The following is a 21,221-nucleotide window of genomic DNA, read 5'->3' as shown; positions in this document are numbered from 1 at the left end:
ACAAGCGCTAACTTTTATAAGTAGACAAAATTTACACTGGGTGTTACAGACTCAAATCAAATGTATGTTTTTATTATATTGTAGAAATAATAATAATAATAATAATAATAATAATAATAAGAGCAGCTCACTACTCAAAACACGGAGAGCCCAGTCTTGAATCTGGGACCTTTGGGTTATAAGGCAGCAGTTCTTACCTCTATACCATTCAAGAATAGGTGTACATTCCCTGTCGATTGACATTTGAGCTTCAGTTTTTAACTCATTGACAGCCACATGTAAATCAAAAGCATTTTTTTCCCTTTGGTTATATTCTTGAATAAAAGCGCATGTGTTTATTTAATGTTTGGACCAAAGTCTTCACACATTATACACGTCTCGTCATTGTTAATTGAAGCCTACAAAAAAAGTCATAAGGCCAGCCCACCTTAAATTCTTTCGCACCTTCACATCAGTGTCTTTGTTTTGCAAATGTGTCAATCAGAACTGCTTCCTTATAATCAAGAGGTTGTGGGTTTGAGCTCGGGTTCTTCCTGTTTTGAGTAGTGAGCTGCTGTTATTATTACTATTACATAATAAAAACATATTTGTTTTGAGTCTGTAACACCTGGTGTAAATATTTGCTACATGTAAAAGATATCGCTGAAGGGATATAAGCAGACACACAAATGCTAGTGAATCATGTGTTCTTGGTATTTTGTTGTCACTTAAATTTTTTGTTATTCAGTTTTATTCTTGAATAAAATCACACTTGCTTCATTAAAGCTTTGCAAAGGTGTTTATTTTAAATTCCAGTAACCACACGAATGACATCAAATCCGTCTCTGCCTCTTATTACGTATGCACACACACACACATCATACATGAAAACATCATTATTTGAAAATGCTATGCCATTGGGATCTGGGATCTTTTCCTAAATACAGTAAGGAGTGGCATTGCACATGTGCTTTTGTCTCCCAATCTGCTGCATTCCAATACGTCATGACAAATTTTTCAGGCTTGGTTGAATGTATTGCAAGAAAAGATAAATGACCTTTATGCTCATCAACAGTATTTTATTGCCCTGGGTTGTAACTCAAAACACAGTTCTCAACAAAACATTGCCAGATGTCCAAAATCAGAGCAAATCTGTCATATTGTAGTTATTTATTGTCAAAGCACAAATGCCGCATGATAGTCTGATAGTGGTTATGGGGCATTGTATCTTTAATTTCCGGTACAACAAATAGTTCTGACCAGGCATCAACCACAGATTTATTTTTTTTGGTTTTATTCTTGAATAAAGGCACACTTGTTTTTTTTATAACTATTGTGAAAGTTTTTATTTGATATCTGGACTTCAATCTTCACACATTATACACTTCATGTCAGCATTTTGTCATTATTACGAGGGACGTTCAAAAAGTTTCGGCACTTTATTTTAAAACTATTTATTAAGAAATCAAATTACATCACTTTTCTACATAGTCACCTTTGCGATGGCAGTTTTCTCAGCATCGTACCAACTTTTTAATGCCATCAGCAAAAAATGTTCTTGGTTGAGGGTGTAGCCACTGATGCACCGCACCGCTGCTTTCACATCAGGTTTCTTTCTTCATTCTTAATGGTCGTGGCTGTAGCTGGACGTCCAGAGCACTCTGCAACCGTCACATTAGTACAGCCATTTTTCAACATTTCAATCCACTTATAGACAACTCTACAAGACAGAACTTTATCCCCATACTGAGCACACATGCGGAGATGAATTTGTGCTCCCGGAACACCTTCTGCCCACAAAAAGTGTGTGACAGAACGCTGTTCCTCTTTGGCACAATTTATAAGTTTTGCAGCCATCTTCAGCACAGGGTGACAACTCTTATACTAAACTGCAAGGGCAGCCAGCATTCCAAACAGAACTAGTCACATGACACTCTCAGACATGACAAATTACTACTCCTCCCACCTTCACCGTTTCCAACGAATATATAAAAGTGTGGAAACATTTTGAATGTCCCTCATACTATAAGTGAAAAACGTTTCTGTTTTAGTTACATGTTCAACATTTCTAGCCTCACATTTTCTGTCATCCTACATTTACCCAGATCGTTGTGGACACAGAATACACATGAAATGTATGTGTTCCAAATAACGATATATTATTTACCCTATACAATTCCAGACACCTCTCACCCAGATAAACAGAGTTGAGCTGGGAGCACTTTGTGTCCGACTTCAGCTCCGTCAGTGGAGGACGGTATAGCAGGCTGCCTGCTACCAGTGCTTATTGACATATTTGCAAAACAAGGGTTCAGGGATTCTAGTGTTATTTATTTATTTTTTTGTTAATTGACAGTGCTTATTGACATATTTGCAAAACAAGGGTTCAGGGATTCTAGTGTTATTTATTTATTTTTTTGTTAATTGATTTATTTCCTTAAATAATAATACCTGCTGCAAAGTTTCAACAGGGTTCTTTTCAATTTTCGTCCTTCCATTTTATAACACCCAAATTCTGAATTTTTGATAGTGATTAAGATTTTTTTTTCAGGATGATCTACAACCCACTACATCATATCAAGTAAATCAAAAGATTTTCAGATGGGCTCTACTTGTGGGGAAAGTAGAAATTTTCAAAAGAAAGCTTAAAATGAAGACAATAGTTAGATATCTATTCAGGTTTGGGCAAGCAGGGTGTCACAGGAGTGTTCAACAAGACTTAAACATTGGGAAACATTTACAGTAAATGAGACACTCAATGCAACAGACCCATAGGCCGTTTTTGTTCTTTCCTTAGAGAAGTAATCTCTTTGTATGACTGAACACAGCCAATGTTTATTATTTAAGGAACTTTCTACCAGAACTGCTAATGACCTGTTACCAGAAAACTGACTTACAGTATATGAGTGACACAGAATGCAAAGGAGGAGCCCCTAAACCATCATAACCATGACTGAATGTTTTCACTTGGGATCTGATACATATTAGCAGGAGTGTCCTGGCAAAACAGCATGAATGAGGAAGTTACTTTAAACATGGTGTTCTTTTAATTTCAACTAAATGCTCAGGTCAGACCAAAAGTCACTTAATGAAAGTTTTAAGGACTGGGAGATGGAGAAGTTAAGTCAAATGGTAAGTTAAACACATAAAGAGGCCTTGTAATCCATAGTCTTCAATAATGTGCCTTCCGCATCACTGATTTTTATGAATGCACGAAATTTACGAAATGTAGGCTAAATAATATGAAAAATCTTCAAAATATAAAATGCAAATAATAATTCCATAAGACTCCTTGACATTCAAAACTTCAGACACAGTTAAACAGAAGCCTGACTAAAGTGTATTCAGCCCAGAAAGAATTTTTAAAGACAAAAAAATGTAACATATATTTTCAGAAATGTGTTTTCTTAAATCTTTGGCTGTATTTGAGCATGTTTATGCCACATTGATTATAAGTCATTTTAATGAAACTAAATTTCCCCTGAAGCCCAATGCAGCACATTGGACATTATTGATCTGATTTTATGTCTTTGCCATGCCTACAATGAAACAAATAAACACGTACGAATGTTTGCTTATTTTGTTTTATGAATTTTCTTACTAAAATAAGCAACCAAATTATTTATTGTTACCTGTCTAAAGAATTCCTCAAGTAATGATGTGGTCCAGCGATGATGTAGCTCCCAGTTTTTGGCAGGATGACTGATATCAGAAGTGTGCAACAGCAAAGATAAGGCTTTTGGCTTGTCAATTCTGTAAATAAAGGGAATTTTCCAAGATAGGAGTAAATCATAAGTCCAATCAAATTTAGAATGCAACAGTATAAAGCTAAATATTAAAAAAAAATGAATGAGCAAATATAAAGTCAAATAAGAACCGTTTAACTTACACATAGTAATTCCTACAAAATTTTCTAGGTCATCTGAAATTACCCACTTGTATTAATTGTTTCATTCTGATAATATCTGTTACTTTCTCCTTGTATTAATGATAATTATTTGCTTCAAACAAACATGGGAATCATTATCCTTTACTGAATTAGTTCTATCGTTGCAACTGCTCTGTTGTTAGGTTAGCCACAGGATATTATTAGTGCCATGAACATTGTGGCATCATGATCATACCAACTCTGAAAGTGATAGAAAGTAAAGAGGCTATTGGAGGAAATGAGCCTCAGATATTGTAGAAATTTTAATAATAATAATAATAATAATAATAATAATAAACAGAATTAAAGGTTTTTAATGTTATATAAAATTTGGTATGTTCAATAAGTAATTAAAACATCCAAAGCTTAAGTCTTTATACATATTTCCTGTTATATTTGGAGACAAAAGCTGCCCATAAATTAAAGTGAGCAAAGCACCACACATTGATGGTATTACAGCGTGAATGCTTAAGCATAGTGACCCAACCTTTTTGCTTGGCTGCACAAAGTTATTGCCTCAGTATGGGCATCAGGCTGGAAATGTGGCATCATCATTCCGATTCCAAAAAATGGCAACTTCAGCCACTGTAAAAACTATCATGGTATCTGCCTGCTCAGTGTAGGTGGTAAAGGTTTGCCAAGGTGGTACTTAATAGAAGTGCCTTTGATCAGTGGCTGCAAAAAAACTAGGCAGGCTTCAGACCTAAGCCAATTCTGCCAAAACCATATATTCAGCCTTGAATAAATTATTGAAAAGTGCAGGAAGTTTCAACTCCAGTGTGCAATGAACTTCACTGATTTCAGGGCCACATTTGATTCAGTAAATATGGCTTCACTGTAGACAATAATTTTTTTTGGTTTTACAAAAATAGGTTAGAAACAAATTAACCCCCATCCCTGAGAAAGAGAGCTAAGCCAGCAGAGTAAAACTTTAAGCTAGTAAAAATAAGTAAATAGATAAACTAATAAATGAATAAAGATAAATGGAGTAAAAAAAAAGAGGGAAGAGAATCTGCTTCCTTAATTTAAATGCTTATTCTAAAATTGATTATATCACTTGGAAATGTTTTGTACAGATCTCTAAGTGCAAATCTGATTATTTTTAATTTCAATTAGTATATAACATCAGTTACCCACTGACTTAGAATAGGAGAGTTAGGATTCTTCCAGTTGAGCAAGATAAGTCTATGTGCCAATAGTGTGGTAAAGACAGTTACAGTTTGTTTTTCCTTCTCCATTTTAAGCCCATCTGGAAGTACACCAAACACAGCTGTTAATGGGTTAGCTGGGATTGTGAATTCGAGGCTGTCTGAAAGGCATTTAAAGAGTTTGGTCCAGAATGATGTTAATTTGGTGCATGTCCAAAACATATGGCCCAGTGAGACTGGAACTTGATTGCAGCGTTCACAGTTGGATCTTGCCTTGGAAACATTTTGGACAATTTTAAGTAAGAGATATGTGCTCGATATATAATTTTGACTTGAATAATTGTATGCTCTGCACATATCGAGCTCGAGTGAATTCTGTACATTGCTACCTTCCACTGCTTTTCTGAGATGTCGAGTGAGAGAACCTTTTCCCACTATACTATGGGATCTTTGAAATGGAGAGACTGTAAAATGGTTTTAAATATTATAGAGATCCTGTCTGAGTCCTCAAGATTGATTAATATTTTTTCCGGCATAGAGGTAGGTGGGAGGTGAGGAAAATTGGACAGGTTCTGTTTAACAAAGTTTCTAATTTGAAGGTAGTGAAAGAAATGTGTTGCTGGAAAGTTAAATTTGGAGTGTAACTGTTTGTAGGATGCAAAGACATTGTCTATGTACAGATCTCTAAGCGATTTAATCCTGAATGTTTTACAGACGTTAAAAACTGCGTATGTTTGAGAGGGTGGAAAAAGGTGGTTCTCGTGCAGAGATGCCACAGATAAAAGCTTCTCTATCTTAAAATACTTCCTACATTGGTTCCATATTCTGAGTGAGTGAAGCACCATTGGGATGTTAGTATATTGGCGATAACTTGTATTTATTGGGGTACAAAGCAAGGAATATAAAGAAGTACTGCAGGATTTTTTTTCTATTGCAACCAAGCCTGTGTTTGTTCATCTATTTGTGTCCATGTCCGGGTTTTTATAGCTTGTATATTTGCTGCCCTTTGGATACGTAGGTCTTTGCAGGGTCGCCCTTTGAATATGTGGATGTTTTGAATTTCAAATAAATGTGGTTTCTTAAAAAATTATTTATTTATGTAATATTGCAATGTTTTGAGATAAAAAGAGAAGCTTAGGAAACATATTCATCTTAACAGTGTTAATTCTTCCAGCTAAAGTAAGATGAAGGGTTGACCACATATGCAAGTTTTGATTTTTTCCATTCAGACGGCAAAATTTTGTTGATAAAGAGCTTTATGTTTACTTGTGATGTTTACACCTAGGTATTTAAACTGATCTGCGATGATAAAAGTGAAGGTGTCCAATCTAATATTGTGTGCTTGAGAATTCACTGGAAAGAGAACACTTTTATTCAAATTGATTCTGACACCAGAAATCTTTTGAAATTCTGTTAGTGATGTTAGGACTGTGGGCACAGTATTTTGTGGATCAGATATTTACAGTACTATATCATCTGCATATAGAGAAATTTTCTGTTCAAGTCCTTCTCTGATAATCCCCTTTATCTCATAAGCATTTTGACAGTGAACTGCCAGTGGCTTAATGGCGACTGCAAAAAGCAGTGGTGACAGGGGGCATCCTTGTCTGGTACCATGTTCTAGTTTAAAGTTGTCTGAATTAATGTTGTTAATACAAACTGAAGCTTCTGGATTGGTATACAGTAGTTTGATCCATGCACTAATGTTCTTGCCAAACCCAAATTTCTCCAATGCAGTGAATAAGGTAGTTCCATTCAACCATATCAAATGATTTTTCTGCAATTCAACAATAATAATATCTCTGGAGTGTTTGACTTTGTGGGTGAATATATAACATTAAACAGGCATCGAAGATTGGAAGCTAAGTGTCTGCCTTTAAAAAATCCAGTTTGGTCTTGTGATATTACCAAATGGATAACTTTCTCCATCCTTCTAGCTGGGACTTTGGAGAGTATCTTAACATCATTATTCTAAAGTGAAATTGGTCAGTATGATGCACATTGTAAGAAGTCCTTAATTTGTTTAGGGAAGATGGTAATTAAAGCTTAGCGAAAAGTTTGACGTAGAATTGTATTGTCTCTAGCTGCTGTAAATGTTGCTAATAATACGGGGAGCTAGCTGAGTTGAGAATTTCTTATAAAATTTGGCAGGGTAGCCATCAGAGCTTGCTGCTTTCCCACTCTGAAGTGAGTTCATAGCATCTAGTAATTCTGATAGTACCAGAGGTTTATTCAATTCCTCTGCACTAAGAGTATATATTTGTGGTATCTGTTATGAATCCAAAAATGCTTTAGATTGTGTCTTGTTTTCTTTACACTCAGTAGAATATAAAGATTAATAGCAGTCTCTAAAAGTCAGTCATTATCAGTCTGTCAGTATCCAATCCGCTATATCCTAACACAGGGGTCTGCTGGAGTTAATTCAAGGTGCAAGGCAGGAACAAACCCCAGGCAGGGCGCCAGCCCACCGCAGAGCATACACACACCAGGGACAATTTAGAATTGCCAATGCACCTAACTTGCATGTCTTTGGACTGTGGGAGGAAACCCACGCAGACATGGGGAGAACATGCAAACTCCATGCAGGGAGGACCCAGGAAGAGAACCCAGGTCTCCATACTGCAAGGCAGCAGCGCTACCACCTTGCCACCATGTCTCTAAATATGTGCATTATATTTTTATGGTCAATGATTGTGCCTCTGTTTGTGTTGGTGATTGCTGGGATTGCATTGCAAACTTATTGCTTTTGAATTTGTTGTGTTAAGATCTTATTAGCTTTCTCTCCATGTTCATAGTATTGATGTCTTGATTTACAAATGAGTTGTTCAGTTTCTTTAGTTGTTAAGAGGTTCAGTTCTGAATGCAGAGCCTGCCTTTTCTTATGAAGTACCTGACTTGGACACCTGGCATGTTCTTGATCTATTCTAGTAATTTCACTAATTAGCTCTGATACCTTCTTGGTTTCCAATTTATTTCTGTTGGAAAGATATGAGATAATCTGTCCTCTTAAGAAGGCCTTTAGGGTTTCCCAGAGTATTCTTGCAGAAACCTCTGAGGATGTATTTGTCTCTAAGAATATAAATTCTGTACAGTTCTTGTTTACTAATAAAAGTGGGTTAAGACGCCATCTGCGAGATGAGTGTGTGGGGCATAATGATTTTAGTTCCAAGATCAAAGAGGTACAGTCGGAAATAAAAATAGTGTCATACTTACAAGATTTAATCGTAGGTAAGAAATTGTTATCTACAAAGAAATAATCAATTCTACTCACCAGTGCATCATTGCTACCCAAGAAGGAATATACTCTTGAGTTTGGGTTTTGAAACCTCCAGGGGTCTGATAAGTTGTGGTCAGTTACAAACTGTGTGATTGTCTTTGCAGTGTTAGTTGTCATCACCTCTGTGGAAGGAAACCTTTTTAGGTCTGGATTTAAAACACAATTAAAGTTCCCAGCCAGGTGGCACAGTGGTGCAGTGGTAGCGCTGCTGCCTCGCAGTTAGAAGACCTGGGTTCACTTCCCGGATCCTCCCTGTGTGGAGTTTGCTTGTTCTTCCCGTGTCTGCGTGGGTATCCTCCTACAGTCCAAAGACATGCAGGGTAGGTGCACTGGCGATCCTAAATTGTGCTTGGTGTGTGTGCACCCTGTGGGTTTGTTTCCTGTGTTGCTGGGATTGGCTCCAGCAGACCCCTGTGACCATGTGTTAGGATATAGTGGGTTGAATGATGGATGGATGGAAGTTCCAGCCATTATAATTTTATGAGTGTTTACATTGGGAATGGATGCAAATACATTTTGGATGAAGTCCCTATCATTGTAATTGGGTGCATAAATATTTATCAAAATCACTTTACAGTTAAACACATATCTCCCTTCAGGATCAGATACTACATCTGATACTACAAATGAGACTGTTCTATGTATAAGAATTCCCACACCTCTTGTTTTCCTTGTAAAGCTGGAATGGAACATTTGGCCATTCCAGTCTTTGTCTAGCCAAAACTGATCCTTGCTTAATAAGTGGGTCTCCTGTAAAAATACTATTTTAGCATTTAGACCTGTTAGGTGAGAGAATACTTACTTTCCCTATTCAGGCCTTTAACATTCCAGGTCACAAAGTTAACTGTCTGGTGATGGAGACATTGCTTCTGAACTTTTGTTGTCATTTTGTAGTCTTAACTGAAAATAAGACAGCTTTGGCCTTAATTTCCAATTTTCCCAGGAGTTATTGCCATGAAGCCTATTGTTATGTTGACACTTATAATTATAAGGATTAAAAGAGCAGATTAAAGATAGCTTGCTATTTTTTTTATCCACCCCACCCCCCAGCCACCCCATTTTACCTCTGCATGTGAAGCTGGACCACACTTCAAAGTCCCCGTCCTCTGACATACTTAAAGACAGAACACATCCAAAACAAAACAAGCCCCACAGCAGCAGCGTATGAGGAATATATTGCCAGTACAGTCTAAATACTATAAGCATAAAATATAATCTTCAACAATCTTGAGATAGTAAAATAGTAAGATGGTAAACCCAGGAAAGGGTGTTAAAAAGTGGCTCTGGATATGCAGAGTAATCCCTAATACAATAATAACAATAAACCAAGGGTATGATGTTAAACAGTCTTCTTTAAAAAGAAAAAAAAAAAAAGCATTTTTTCTGCTTCCTCCGTAAAGATGTAATGCTTGCCTTGAATGACCACTTTCAGTTTGGCAGGGTACAAGAGGCTGTATCTGATCTCGGCTTTCTGTAAGCGCTGTTTAATGTTGTAAAAAGTGGCACGTTTAGCAGCTGTTGAGGGTGAGAAATCTGGAAAAATACGAATGTGATTATTTTCAAATATAATTTCTTGTTTCCGTCTGAGAAGTAACATTACATGTAATATAAATTGTAATTTTTCAAAACGCACAATAAGAGTCCTAGGTTTAGAGGTATTTGATCCCTGTATGCTGTAAGCTACTGCTATCTCGGTGTATGATTTAAAGTCTTCTCCAATTATTTTAGAGAATAGTTCAGCTGTGAATTTCACTGGGTTTGGACTTTCACGAATCTCTGGGAGACTTTTGATTCTATTATTATTCCTTCTGCATCCATCTTCCAGTGTAGCAAGTTTGTCTCTGAGTTTTTTGCATTCGGAATTTGCAGCTGTTGGTTTTCCATCAGTGGTAGTGCCAGATGTTCGGCTGTTTCAATTTGAGTTATGAACGTTTGTTTAACATCTTCCAACTGACACCAAGTGCTTTCAGTTTATTCTCAAACTTAGACGCTTTTTCCTGAATTTGTTCCTCAATTTTTTCTAGCATACTTTAAAAGGGCGCCTCAACGTGATTACACGTTTCTCCAGGTCTTTAATATCCTGACGCAGCTTGGGACAGATAGTTTCGGCCTTTGTGCTAAAGTAGCAAGGCCTGTTAAAGCTGATGCTCCTGGCTCACAAGGAGTAGATGGAAAAGCAGTAGGTAAGGATATTTTCTGTTTCAGTGAACCTTCTGGAATGACCTGAATCACTTGCACATTTGCTCCCACTTTCGCTCTTGAATGGAGACGATACAGCGGCTCTGGGTCTAAGGAAATTTGTGCTTTTGCCTGTCTGTTCCAGGTCAGTCTCTACAAGGCCATACCTCGAATTTGGACTTGATGTCTGTCTAGGCTTGGTTGTAGATTTAGATTTCTTTTCTGTTTCTTTCTGAGCCCCTTTCATGCCACTCATGTTTATATATGCTTGCATATACTGTAATGTAAGAGAAAAATTAACACCGCTGCTAATGGAGTTCCGCTTCAGAAATCCATCTCCCGTAATGGACGAGATCAACTCCACTGTGGACAATACTTAAATTGTATGGATTTCCGGAGAAGCTGCTCACACTAAGTAAAAACACATGAAGAATTTGAAATTTGTTTTCGAGCTGGAAACAGGTTGTTTGGGTGGTTCACAATAGTTTGTGATGTAGAGCAAGGATGTGGTTAGTTCCCTCTCCTGTTTGCCATGTTAATCAATTGGGTGCTAAAGGTGTCCCAAGATGGCAACAAACACGCAATGTTGTTTTGGCCACGAAGGAATAGTAGATAACCAGCATAGTTGTTGTCAGATCCGGATTTGGCTGATGACATTGTCCTTTTAGAGTACTTTACACGGACTTATCACTGCTACTGAATATCTCCAAGATGTTGGAGCCACAGTTGGGTTTAAGATCAACTACAACATAACCAAAGCTATGATGATCGTCCAAGTGTGTGACAATGTCGGCACCATTCAGTTATCTTTACCTGTGGGCAAGACTGTTAAGATTGTGTACGACTTCAAATATTTTAGTTCTTATGTGACGGAAGAATGGACAGTACTAAAAGAAGTTTTTACCTGAATGGGCAGTGCTGCCCCTGCCTCATTTGGTGTAATGGACAAAGTCTGGAAAGATCTCAAGATAGCTGCCCATCACAAAATACACCTCTGTAATGCACTTGTAATTTCAGTACTGACCTATGGCTGCAAATCATGGGCACCCACAAAAGTCATAGAACACTGAATAGATGCATTTGACCAACGATGTCTGCTACACATCCTCAAGATTAACTGGACAATGAAAATTATGAATACTGAGGTGCACACAAGAACAGCTCAACCAGCAGCAAGTGGCATAATAAGACAGAAGTGTTTACAGCAACTGGGTCACTTACTGTGCATGGATAACAATAGAATACAATGCAACTGATGCAGTGGACACTAACGCAAGGGAGGAAGAAAACAGGTAAATCACGAACTCGCTAGGATGACATCACTCAAGCGGATTTGGCATTCCTCTAAGCTGCAAAACAAGCTGGCAAAAACCGAGAACAATGGTGGTGTTTCATCGTGTTGGCAGCATAAAGAAGACCTAATTAAACTGTAACATAACAATTTCAAATATACTTTATCCATATCAGGGTTCTGTAGCCTTTTCCAGCAGCACTGAGCACAAGCCAGTGTTTGTCCAAGTGCAATACTATCACAAAAAGTTTACAGCTGATAGTTAACCTGAAATGGGAATGACAGCTAAAGTACCAGAGGAAAATGAATAAGAACCAGATGTAGGATTCAGACCCAGGACACTGGATCCATGTGACAGAGGCTCTAACCTCTGTCCTACCATCATGTTGTTGTATAAAGTAAATCAACTGTTTTAATTCTCTGTTTTCTAGTTGTTTAAATTGATTGCTTAATACATTTAACTCCAGCTATTGAATATGGCTATATTACTAAACTCTATATATTATTGTAGGTAAAAACCCAGAAGGGCAACCTATTTATGATATGCTGAAACTGCTGCACCTGCCAGCAACAATCATACCCATGGTCCAAGAGTCAATCTCATAGCAATTCTAATGTTTGATTAAACAAAGGTGTACCATATATATATATATACATACACACACACACACATACTGTATATATATATATACTGTATATATATATTCTTTGATACAGTATATTCGTTGATAATGGGGTTCGTCAGGGGTGTATTCTTGCTCCTACTCTGTTCAATGCTTGTTTAGGACTTGGTGTTGGGCAAGGTCGTGGGGTCCCCCGGCTGTGGTCACAGATCTTGACTTTGCTGATAATGCTATGATCTTCGCAGAGTCAATGGAGGCTCTGATCGGGGCTCTCGAGAGACTGAGCGAGGGGTCTGAGTGTCTGGGCTTGCAAGTGTCCTGGATCAAAACCAAGATCCAGGCCTTTAATGACTTCTTGGGCACAGCCATCAGCAGTGTGTCTTTTTGAGGAGAGAATGTCGACCTAATTAAGAGGTTTACTTACCTTGGCAGTGACATTTATGTCTCTGCTGACTCTTCAAATGAAGTCAGTAGACGGATTGGGAGAGCATGGGGGGTTATGATGAGGTCACTGGAAAGGGGTGTGTGGCACTCTCAATATCTATGCAAAAGGACGAAGGTCCAAATCTTTAGAGTCATGGTGCTTCCTGTCTTGCTACATTGTTGCAAGGCATGGATGCTATCCAGTGACCTGAGATGAAGACTGGACTCCTTTGGTACTGTGTCTCTCTGGAAAATACCATTGGTTTGACTTTGTGTTGAATGAGCAATTGCTCATGGAGTCCCGAATGAGGCACATTACCTGCATTGTGAAGGAGCATCTGCTACGACACTACAAACATGCGGTGCGTTTCCCCGACGGTGATCCAGCTCATAAGATCCTCATTGTTGGGGACCCAAGAGGCTGAACCAGGCCAAGGGGTCGCCCACGTAACACCTGGCTACTGCAGATAGAGGGTCATTTTGGGTGGGACTGGACCGTGTGTCTGCCTGGGGGGCTGCTAACCAGGATCCCAAGTTGTTGTACCAGTGCATGCTCTCCATCTTGACTTGATATATATATATATATATATATATATATATATATATATATATATATATATATATATATATATATATATATAGAGGCTATCAAGATATACTAAACATCAAAATAGATTCCTGTATGATTTGGATGACATCTCATTCAGGTTTGGTTTCTACCATATACCTAGTACATTCAAGATAAACATTGCGACACAAAAGTGGATCAAAATTGCATGGATGGATATTATAATTGTCATAACTCTACTACAGTAACAAATGTGATTGTCTGAACAATAACATTGTAAAAATAAACTGCTAGTAAGCTGTACAGGCAAAAACATTTATTACAGCAGGATTTGTGCTAAATAAATTTACTAACTAGGATTATCGACATTTCTCTATATTTAATCTAATTAGATTTTTTCTTTTCTTAATGTCTTAAATAGTATAATAAAATTTTAAGATGATTAGACAGCATACCAAGCATTACTTACCAGTTATACATACAGTATCATATTAAAATCTTAAATATAACAAAAACAAAAAAAAAAAAGCTTTATGTGTTGTTAATATTACCAACTCTCACTTTAATGTAGAATCTTATGGCAGTCATTTATTTTCTTTCAGCTTTGTGATGTGATGTGGCAAATTATGCTGGCAAGAAAAATGAAACATCTCTCAAGAGAAGCAATGAATTGTGAGTTGTGTTATACACACACACACACACACACATATATATATATATATATATTTAAATATATATATATACACAGTATAGTTGTTCTGTGGAAGAATCTCGATTTACTAAAATGTATACAAAACATGATTTGTCCTTTATTACATATTGATAAATTAGTTATACCTCATTTATGTAGTATTTTTACAAGTCTTGTCAGAATATAACCAAATAATAAAAAGTTTGATTATTTAAGTTCCACCTTCATTTCTTCATTTTATTAAATGATTATTTGATAATCGTTTAATATAGATACAGTGATAAATATAAAAAATATTATATATTATATACAAAAATTATTCTTAGACAGGGTACAGAAAGGGTCTTTTTTAGGGTCTTTTTTGACCATACCCAACCTACCCATTTATGATTAATCTCTGCGTCACATTTATAAATCCACTTCGGTTTTGTATGCAACAGCCATTTTTCATTTTTCAGTAAATAACTAAAAAACCTTTCATTATTGTGTAAAAAGTCAGAATGTGTATGTTGTTCAGCTTTTATGCCACTATCTTATTTTTGTTTGTTTGGTTGCCTCTTTACTGTAACACATGAGGTTAAGCAAAGTTCTCTCCTAAAATTTTGTCATTATCTTGGCTTAAGTTATTAAATTTAGATTAAAAAATATTCACTTGTTTGCATTTCTGAAAGAGAAAGTATTCTAAGAAGAGAATATCTAATAATCACAAAAAAGAAAATGGGTTTATAGAAAAAATAGCAAGAACAATTTTTAGCTATTTTAAAAATTATAGTAGTACATCATCAAACGATACAAACATATCAATCAATCAATAATAGAATGTGCATTTGCTTTCAACAATACCATTTAAATATCAAAGTACACAATCTATCAATAGAATAAATGTTTACTTTCAGTAATACTAGTATACAATGGAATTACACAATCTCACAACTAAAATAATGATTATTTATTCCCTGCAAACTTATCATTAGCTGGAACCTCTAAATGTGTGGCACTTGCAAATATAATTTTGTTGATACTGTTTTATAAAGCAGAAATTGCATCTCCCCCTCTTCTTTTTCTTTGCAGCGTCTTCCTTTTACATAAGCTTGGTCATGGTCAGATTGTTTTGCAGCCCTTAAAACAGCTTTAACTGCAGGGAATGTGTTGCCATCTTTCTGTGACAGGAGTCACTAGCACTCTTCTAATCATCTCCAAAAACTGCCTCCTTTAGTTCCTCTTTCTTGCTTTCCAGGTGTACTAGGGTGTTGTACTGTGTTAGCCATTATGGATGTAATGAGAAGTCAAGCAAAATGACATCTTTTGTTGGCTAACTAAAAAAGATAACAACATGCAAGCTTTGATTACATCTTGCCTGAAGAAGGGGCTTGAGTTGCCTTGAAAGGTTGCATATTGTAATCTTTTTATTTAGCCAATAAAAGGTGTCAAGCAAGATCAAAAAATGAGTTGTATGTTATTATGATTTGGAATACAGTGAAGGGACAGCGAGCAGTCTTCCTTTTGCAGCTATTTAAACAGTACAGTAGTGATTTAATTAAGATTTTCCACCTCTCCTTTGTTGGCGTTATCATAAGGAATAATTACTGTATTTTATCTTCTCTAAGAGTCGCCTTGATTCCCTTTTGACATGTACTAATAAGAATGACATTCTTGCTGCTCTTTGACTTGTACAACACAAGTTTGAATGTAGGCAATAGAGGCAAATTTGGCAGTCAGAGCAAGGGAAGAACTTTGGGTTGATTTGTCTCACAGTTCCAATTATGGTGCCATTTTTTCTTGAAGAACTCCTCACCAGACTCAAAAGAAGTGTTAAAAAGAAAAAAAAAACAAAACATGTTGTGTAGCCCCAGACAGTCTGTCATATTTAGGATAACATGCCTGAAGCTATAGAAAATAAAGTCATGTATGGGCACAAGTAGATATAAACTTAATGTGAACTTTTATAAGCACTAAAACTTGACGTGAACTTTTACACAAGTCAGATATGCCAAGTAAATAGTTAAATAAAGGCATTTGCCATATTTCTTTTTAATTGAGCTAAGGGAGAAACCACCAATATTTAATAACCCAAAAGGACAGAGAAGGGGGAGCACCTGCCAGTTGAGGGCCAGATAGGAAATAAGGGAAGCATGGAATGATAATGAGTGACAAGGTACAAGAAATATTGGTGGCTGCAGAGATGGCCTGCAAGAGGCCAGCTAGAGTGGGGAGACAGAATAAGCAGCGAATGAGCTGTTTCAAGCAAGGTTAAAATGATAAAAAATAATTATATAAACTGTAACTTTTGGCTTGTTTGGGGCTCAACTCAGCTTTGCTTAATTGGGTTGAGTCTGCATTATTGTTTATTACAATAAAACTAATTACTCTGTTTGCCTATCCTCCGACTCCTAGAACCTTCCTTCAAGATGAGAATCTCTGGTGCATTTAAGCTCCAACAAAGCACCCTCTGGTGACTTTCCAGTATTTCAGTATAAACCTTCATCACAAGCTGTCCATATCTATACTAGATTCCATATTTTCAAGGTTTGATGGGAAATATCCCTGTGACAGTTTTAAGGAACCCCTCAGTTCTCTTACATTATGACAATGTACTGTATGGCCTACTTTACTTATTCAGGGTTTTCCAATGACTTGACATTTTTCTTGATTTACAGTATCCTGCCCTGGTTATTTAGTTAGTCTATTTAAGACCCTGTCAGAATTGATCCAAACAGAATAATTATTCAGAAACACATAACCCTTACACAAAAATATTAAGCTTATGAACATTTTTGTTGAATTTATGGTGAAACATTTTATCACAAGCTACAAAAATGTTTCTTCCAGGAATAATGTGGTGTAGTGTGAGAAAATACACCCAACCATATTCTATTAACTAAAAATGTGTTTAAGAGATTTCATTATTTATGAAAAATTGTTAATTCCAGGACATGATTTAATTCTGTCCACTATTCACTGTGATAAAAAATTGTATAAGTCAAACCTTTCCTTGTTCTATTCTCCAAAAAAAGTTGGCAGAGACTTACCCTTCAGGTTGCTGTAAGGAATTCTTCATTGCCTTGATTTGTTGGAAATGACAGGACATGTCTGTAGCAAGCACCATCTCCACCACAAGAGCACGGAGTTCTCTAATATTGAAGACAAATATAATAGAAATGTCTTTTAAATAGTGATATTTTTGATCAAGCAAGAAGAAAACAAAGTTTACATTACCAATATCAAGGTTATATTGCTTTGTAAGGTAAACTTACAAAAGTTGGTTCTCAATTAAAACATAAAGTAACAATTTATAATATATAAACTAACACTTTGAAAAGTCTAATAAGGCTATTTGCTATTAAAAAGTATTGTGTGTTGTTAGCCAAACTTACCAAAATATCATTGGCAGTAATTTATTACAATATTATAATATATATATATATACATTATATACTATATATATATATATATATATATATATATATATATATATATATATATATATATATATATATATATACATACAAATAAATAAATAAAATTAGGGCATAATGAAGGTGTAATACTTCCTTTCAGCTTCATACTTTCAATTTGATTTCTGGCTCAAAAGTTATGAGACTGGGTGCCTAGTAAAGCACTCAGATTGAAATAAGCAGACCACAAAACTTAAATGGTATTTATTAAAACATCTATAAGCTAAATAAATATCTTTGATAAACTTTATGAAAATAAACAACCAGACAGCACAAACAGTGTCATAACCAGAATTGAATGAGTCCTACTGCAAAAATAAACAAACAAATCAATTTGGACCCTCTCATGTAAAATTAAGAAAATTACCACCATCAATGAGATATGTCAAGCATATACAGGTACATCTTAATATAAGGATAAGTGTCTGTGTGTCTGTCCACTTGCTATGTCTCTGTCATGTCAATAGATGGTGCATCCACAAATATTAACACTGCTTTTATGAATTTCATATCTAATGGCATATAGCAGAGACATGTGCATTGCGCTGTGCACTGCAAATGTTAACGCTGTGGTCTATGTTGATTACTTAGATTTCCACCCGTCTCAGACGAGTAGTGCAGCTAGTAAGCTACATAAAAGGTTAATAGTCATAATTAATCTTCGTGGAGCTGTGGGAATGATAAAATCATTAACCACTTCACTGCAAAGTTAGGGAGGCTATAGGGTTGAATGAGTAAATCAGCCCAGGAAAAAAAATGGTGTCCATGCACACAGTGAAATATAAATGTTATTTTCTGAGTCAGTGTGCTACTCATCTGCTTATTGTTATATTTGATATTGTGTGCTTACTTTTATCCTGCTATTTCTGTTCCATTAAAAAAAAACCCTTTGTTATAGCTACCTCTTCCATCAGTTCCACATATTCCCTTCATGCATAAGAAAACTTCTGTCAGCTCTCCTATGATTTCCTATTTGCTAATGCTTAAAGATCTTCAAATAAAACATACAGAAGGAGCGGATGAACAGATGGGTACACTAAAACTAGAATGATTATAAAGTAATGAGAAATAATCAGTGCAGCTTCAAAATCCTAAAGTTGACACTACTCCAGGAATACTGAAAACTGTTATGATTAGTATTAGGAAGCTGATGAGACAGAAAAAAAGGCTGCTTGTTGTTGAGAAATGTTAATAATAATGTCAATAGTACTAGAGAAGGATGATTACAGTAATCCAAACATAGCCTCTCAAAATTTGTATTATCATATTACAAACTATAATCCAGGGATCTCAAACTCCAGTCATGGAAGGCTGCAGTGGCTTCAGGTTTTCATTCTAACCCTTTTCTTAATTAGTGACCTGTTTTTGCTGCTAAAGAACTTCTTTTGAATTAATTTTAATTGACTTGCTTTGAAAACTCAGACCCAATAATTGTTTCTTTTTCCTTAATTAGCAGCCAAACAATAATGAGATACAAAATGAACCAAAACACGACCAGCAAACTGTGACCATCATACAATATCTGAAAATTAAAGGGGTGGAGGTCTCAGGAATGTTGATTTGCTCAGGGTCCCAAAATATTTTAACAGTGCTCTTAGAAAAGTAAACAAAAAATCAACAATTTGTAAAATGTATGCTATGGCACAATGAGAGCATTAACAAGGAATTAAAGAATGGATTAAATTAGTAACAAGACCCCCACGCCTAATTAGGCAACAGGTTGGAGTGAAATAGGTTGGAGTTTGAGGATCTGACAGTTGGTCTTCTATTGGCTCACTCACTTCACATTTCATTTTTGTTTAAGGAAAGAAATTAAGCAATTCAGAGAAACAATGAAGAAATTCTGGGGAACAAATCTTAAAAAAAGGTCAATTAAAATTAATTCAAAAGAAGTTAAATTAGTAGGAAAAACAGGTCACTAATTAAAAAAAGGGTTAGAATGAAAACCTGCAGCCACTATGGGTTTGAGATCCCTGCTATAAACCATCATTCTACAGTTACACCCACCTGCAAATATCTTGCAATGCATGTGAGGCAATTTCATCACCGGGGGGGTCGGAGTTTAAAATAACAGTGTAATTTGAAAAGACAGCATGGACATGTGAACTGTATATAACCAGATGGTATATGCAATTGTAACAATATACTGTATATTTGATCATTAATGTCTCTAAGGTGAGAGTTGCTTAGCTACGTATAGCAATTACATTGAAATTATTTTTTAAATGAGATATTCAGTCAGTTAGTCAATAACAGACATAGGTAATATATATAGTGCAATATATACAGTAGAGTATAGGTTTAGAGCCCCACACTATGCTAACACTTTACATGATTAGGCTATAAATACTCAGATAACAAAGGGGGTGCAATGTAATGGACCTTCTTTGCCCAGAATGAACCTAAGATGGTGCAAATCACAAGTTACTAAGGGGTTAATTTGACAGTTCCAGGTAAACAAGTGTAGGTAACCAAAAGACAAAAGGGACATGACAAAGAAGACATATGGGCCTATTCTGCATATTTCTAGTGAATCTGACCTGTAGTTATTTGCTCCTTTCTACCTGCAAGCCATCTAATTTCTTAACACATTGGCCTCTTCCTGTCCTTTCTCCAACTCCAACTCCACCTCCACCTCTGCTACACTTCAGACTCTAAACTCATCTGATCGAAGAGGTGGAGGCACTTACAATTCAGCTAAAATTGCATAGATTGACCAAATATTTCTTGTCTAAAATGTCTCCTGAACAAGATCCTAATTGTTAACTACAGCAACAAGTCTCTGCCTTACTATGTTTTGGGAGTGCTCTCTACACAGATTATTTTGGCTTAAAATTGTTGTATATCTTTCATATTGCCTTGAGTCTAAAATTATTCCATATGCTTTAACAACAATATTTGGGTAAATAAAAACTTTGGTAAGAGAAGAGGAGGGGGGCTGTATATTTACTCTAACAATATGTGGTGTACTACTGTAATGTAACCATCATAGATCGGCACTGCTTGCCAGATTTAGAGTACATAACAGTAAGATGTCGACCTTTTTATCTGCCATGGGAGTTCACGGTCATTATTATTTCGGCTGTGTATACTTCACCAAGCGTTAACACCAAGACAGCATTAGACACTTTGCTAACAGACTGCTCACCATGATGGGATTTTTATCATAGCTTAAGCCTTAAACCAAGCAAATTTGAAAAGCAGTCCTCCCTAAATTCCACCAATATGTGACTTGTCCTACGATAGGCCCAAACAAATTGGACACTTAGGCCAGTCCGACCACTTATCCCTTTTTCTCACATCTGCATACACATCTCTTATTAGCAAAACAAAGCCAACTGTGAAAATCATCCAGACTTGACCTAAGGAGGTTTCCATCTAACTCCAGGACTGTTATGAATGCATACACTGGGGACCTATTTGCACAATAAGACATAGAGGAGTACACAACCACTGTCCTGTTTAATATACAGAACTGTGTAGATAGCGTCACTGTTGGCAAGCACATTCGATGCTTCCCAAACAGTAAACCAGAAGTCATCAAATATTGGCTAAAAGAGTGCAATACAGCTTTTAGGTCTGGCATTGGTGAGTTATATAGTGCTGCCAGATTTAATCTGAAGAGAGCCATCAAGAATGCAAAAGTAGATTACAGGCAAG

General features: G+C 36.2%; 1 protein-coding gene across 3 annotated transcripts in view; it reads right to left on the bottom strand.

Annotated features, from left to right (window-relative positions):
• The window catches only part of LOC120529404 (calcium/calmodulin-dependent 3',5'-cyclic nucleotide phosphodiesterase 1C-like), a 697,603-nt gene that overhangs the window by 144,896 nt on the left and 531,486 nt on the right, over positions 1 to 21,221 (bottom strand). For all 3 annotated transcript variants that reach the window (XM_039753171.1, XM_039753172.1, XM_039753173.1), the window contains 2 exons: positions 17,136 to 17,237; positions 3,612 to 3,732 (listed from right to left, as the gene is read on the bottom strand). In XM_039753171.1, coding sequence (XP_039609105.1) covers positions 3,612 to 3,732; positions 17,136 to 17,237 — 223 coding nt within the window. The remainder of the gene's footprint in view (positions 1 to 3,611; positions 3,733 to 17,135; positions 17,238 to 21,221) is intronic.

Source organism: Polypterus senegalus, chromosome 5, assembly GCF_016835505.1.
Source record: "Polypterus senegalus isolate Bchr_013 chromosome 5, ASM1683550v1, whole genome shotgun sequence".
In the NCBI taxonomy this organism is placed as follows: Eukaryota; Metazoa; Chordata; class Cladistia; order Polypteriformes; family Polypteridae; genus Polypterus; species Polypterus senegalus.
The sequence above is the reverse complement of the archived record's forward strand: the minus strand, read 5'-3'. Positions and strand labels throughout refer to the sequence as shown.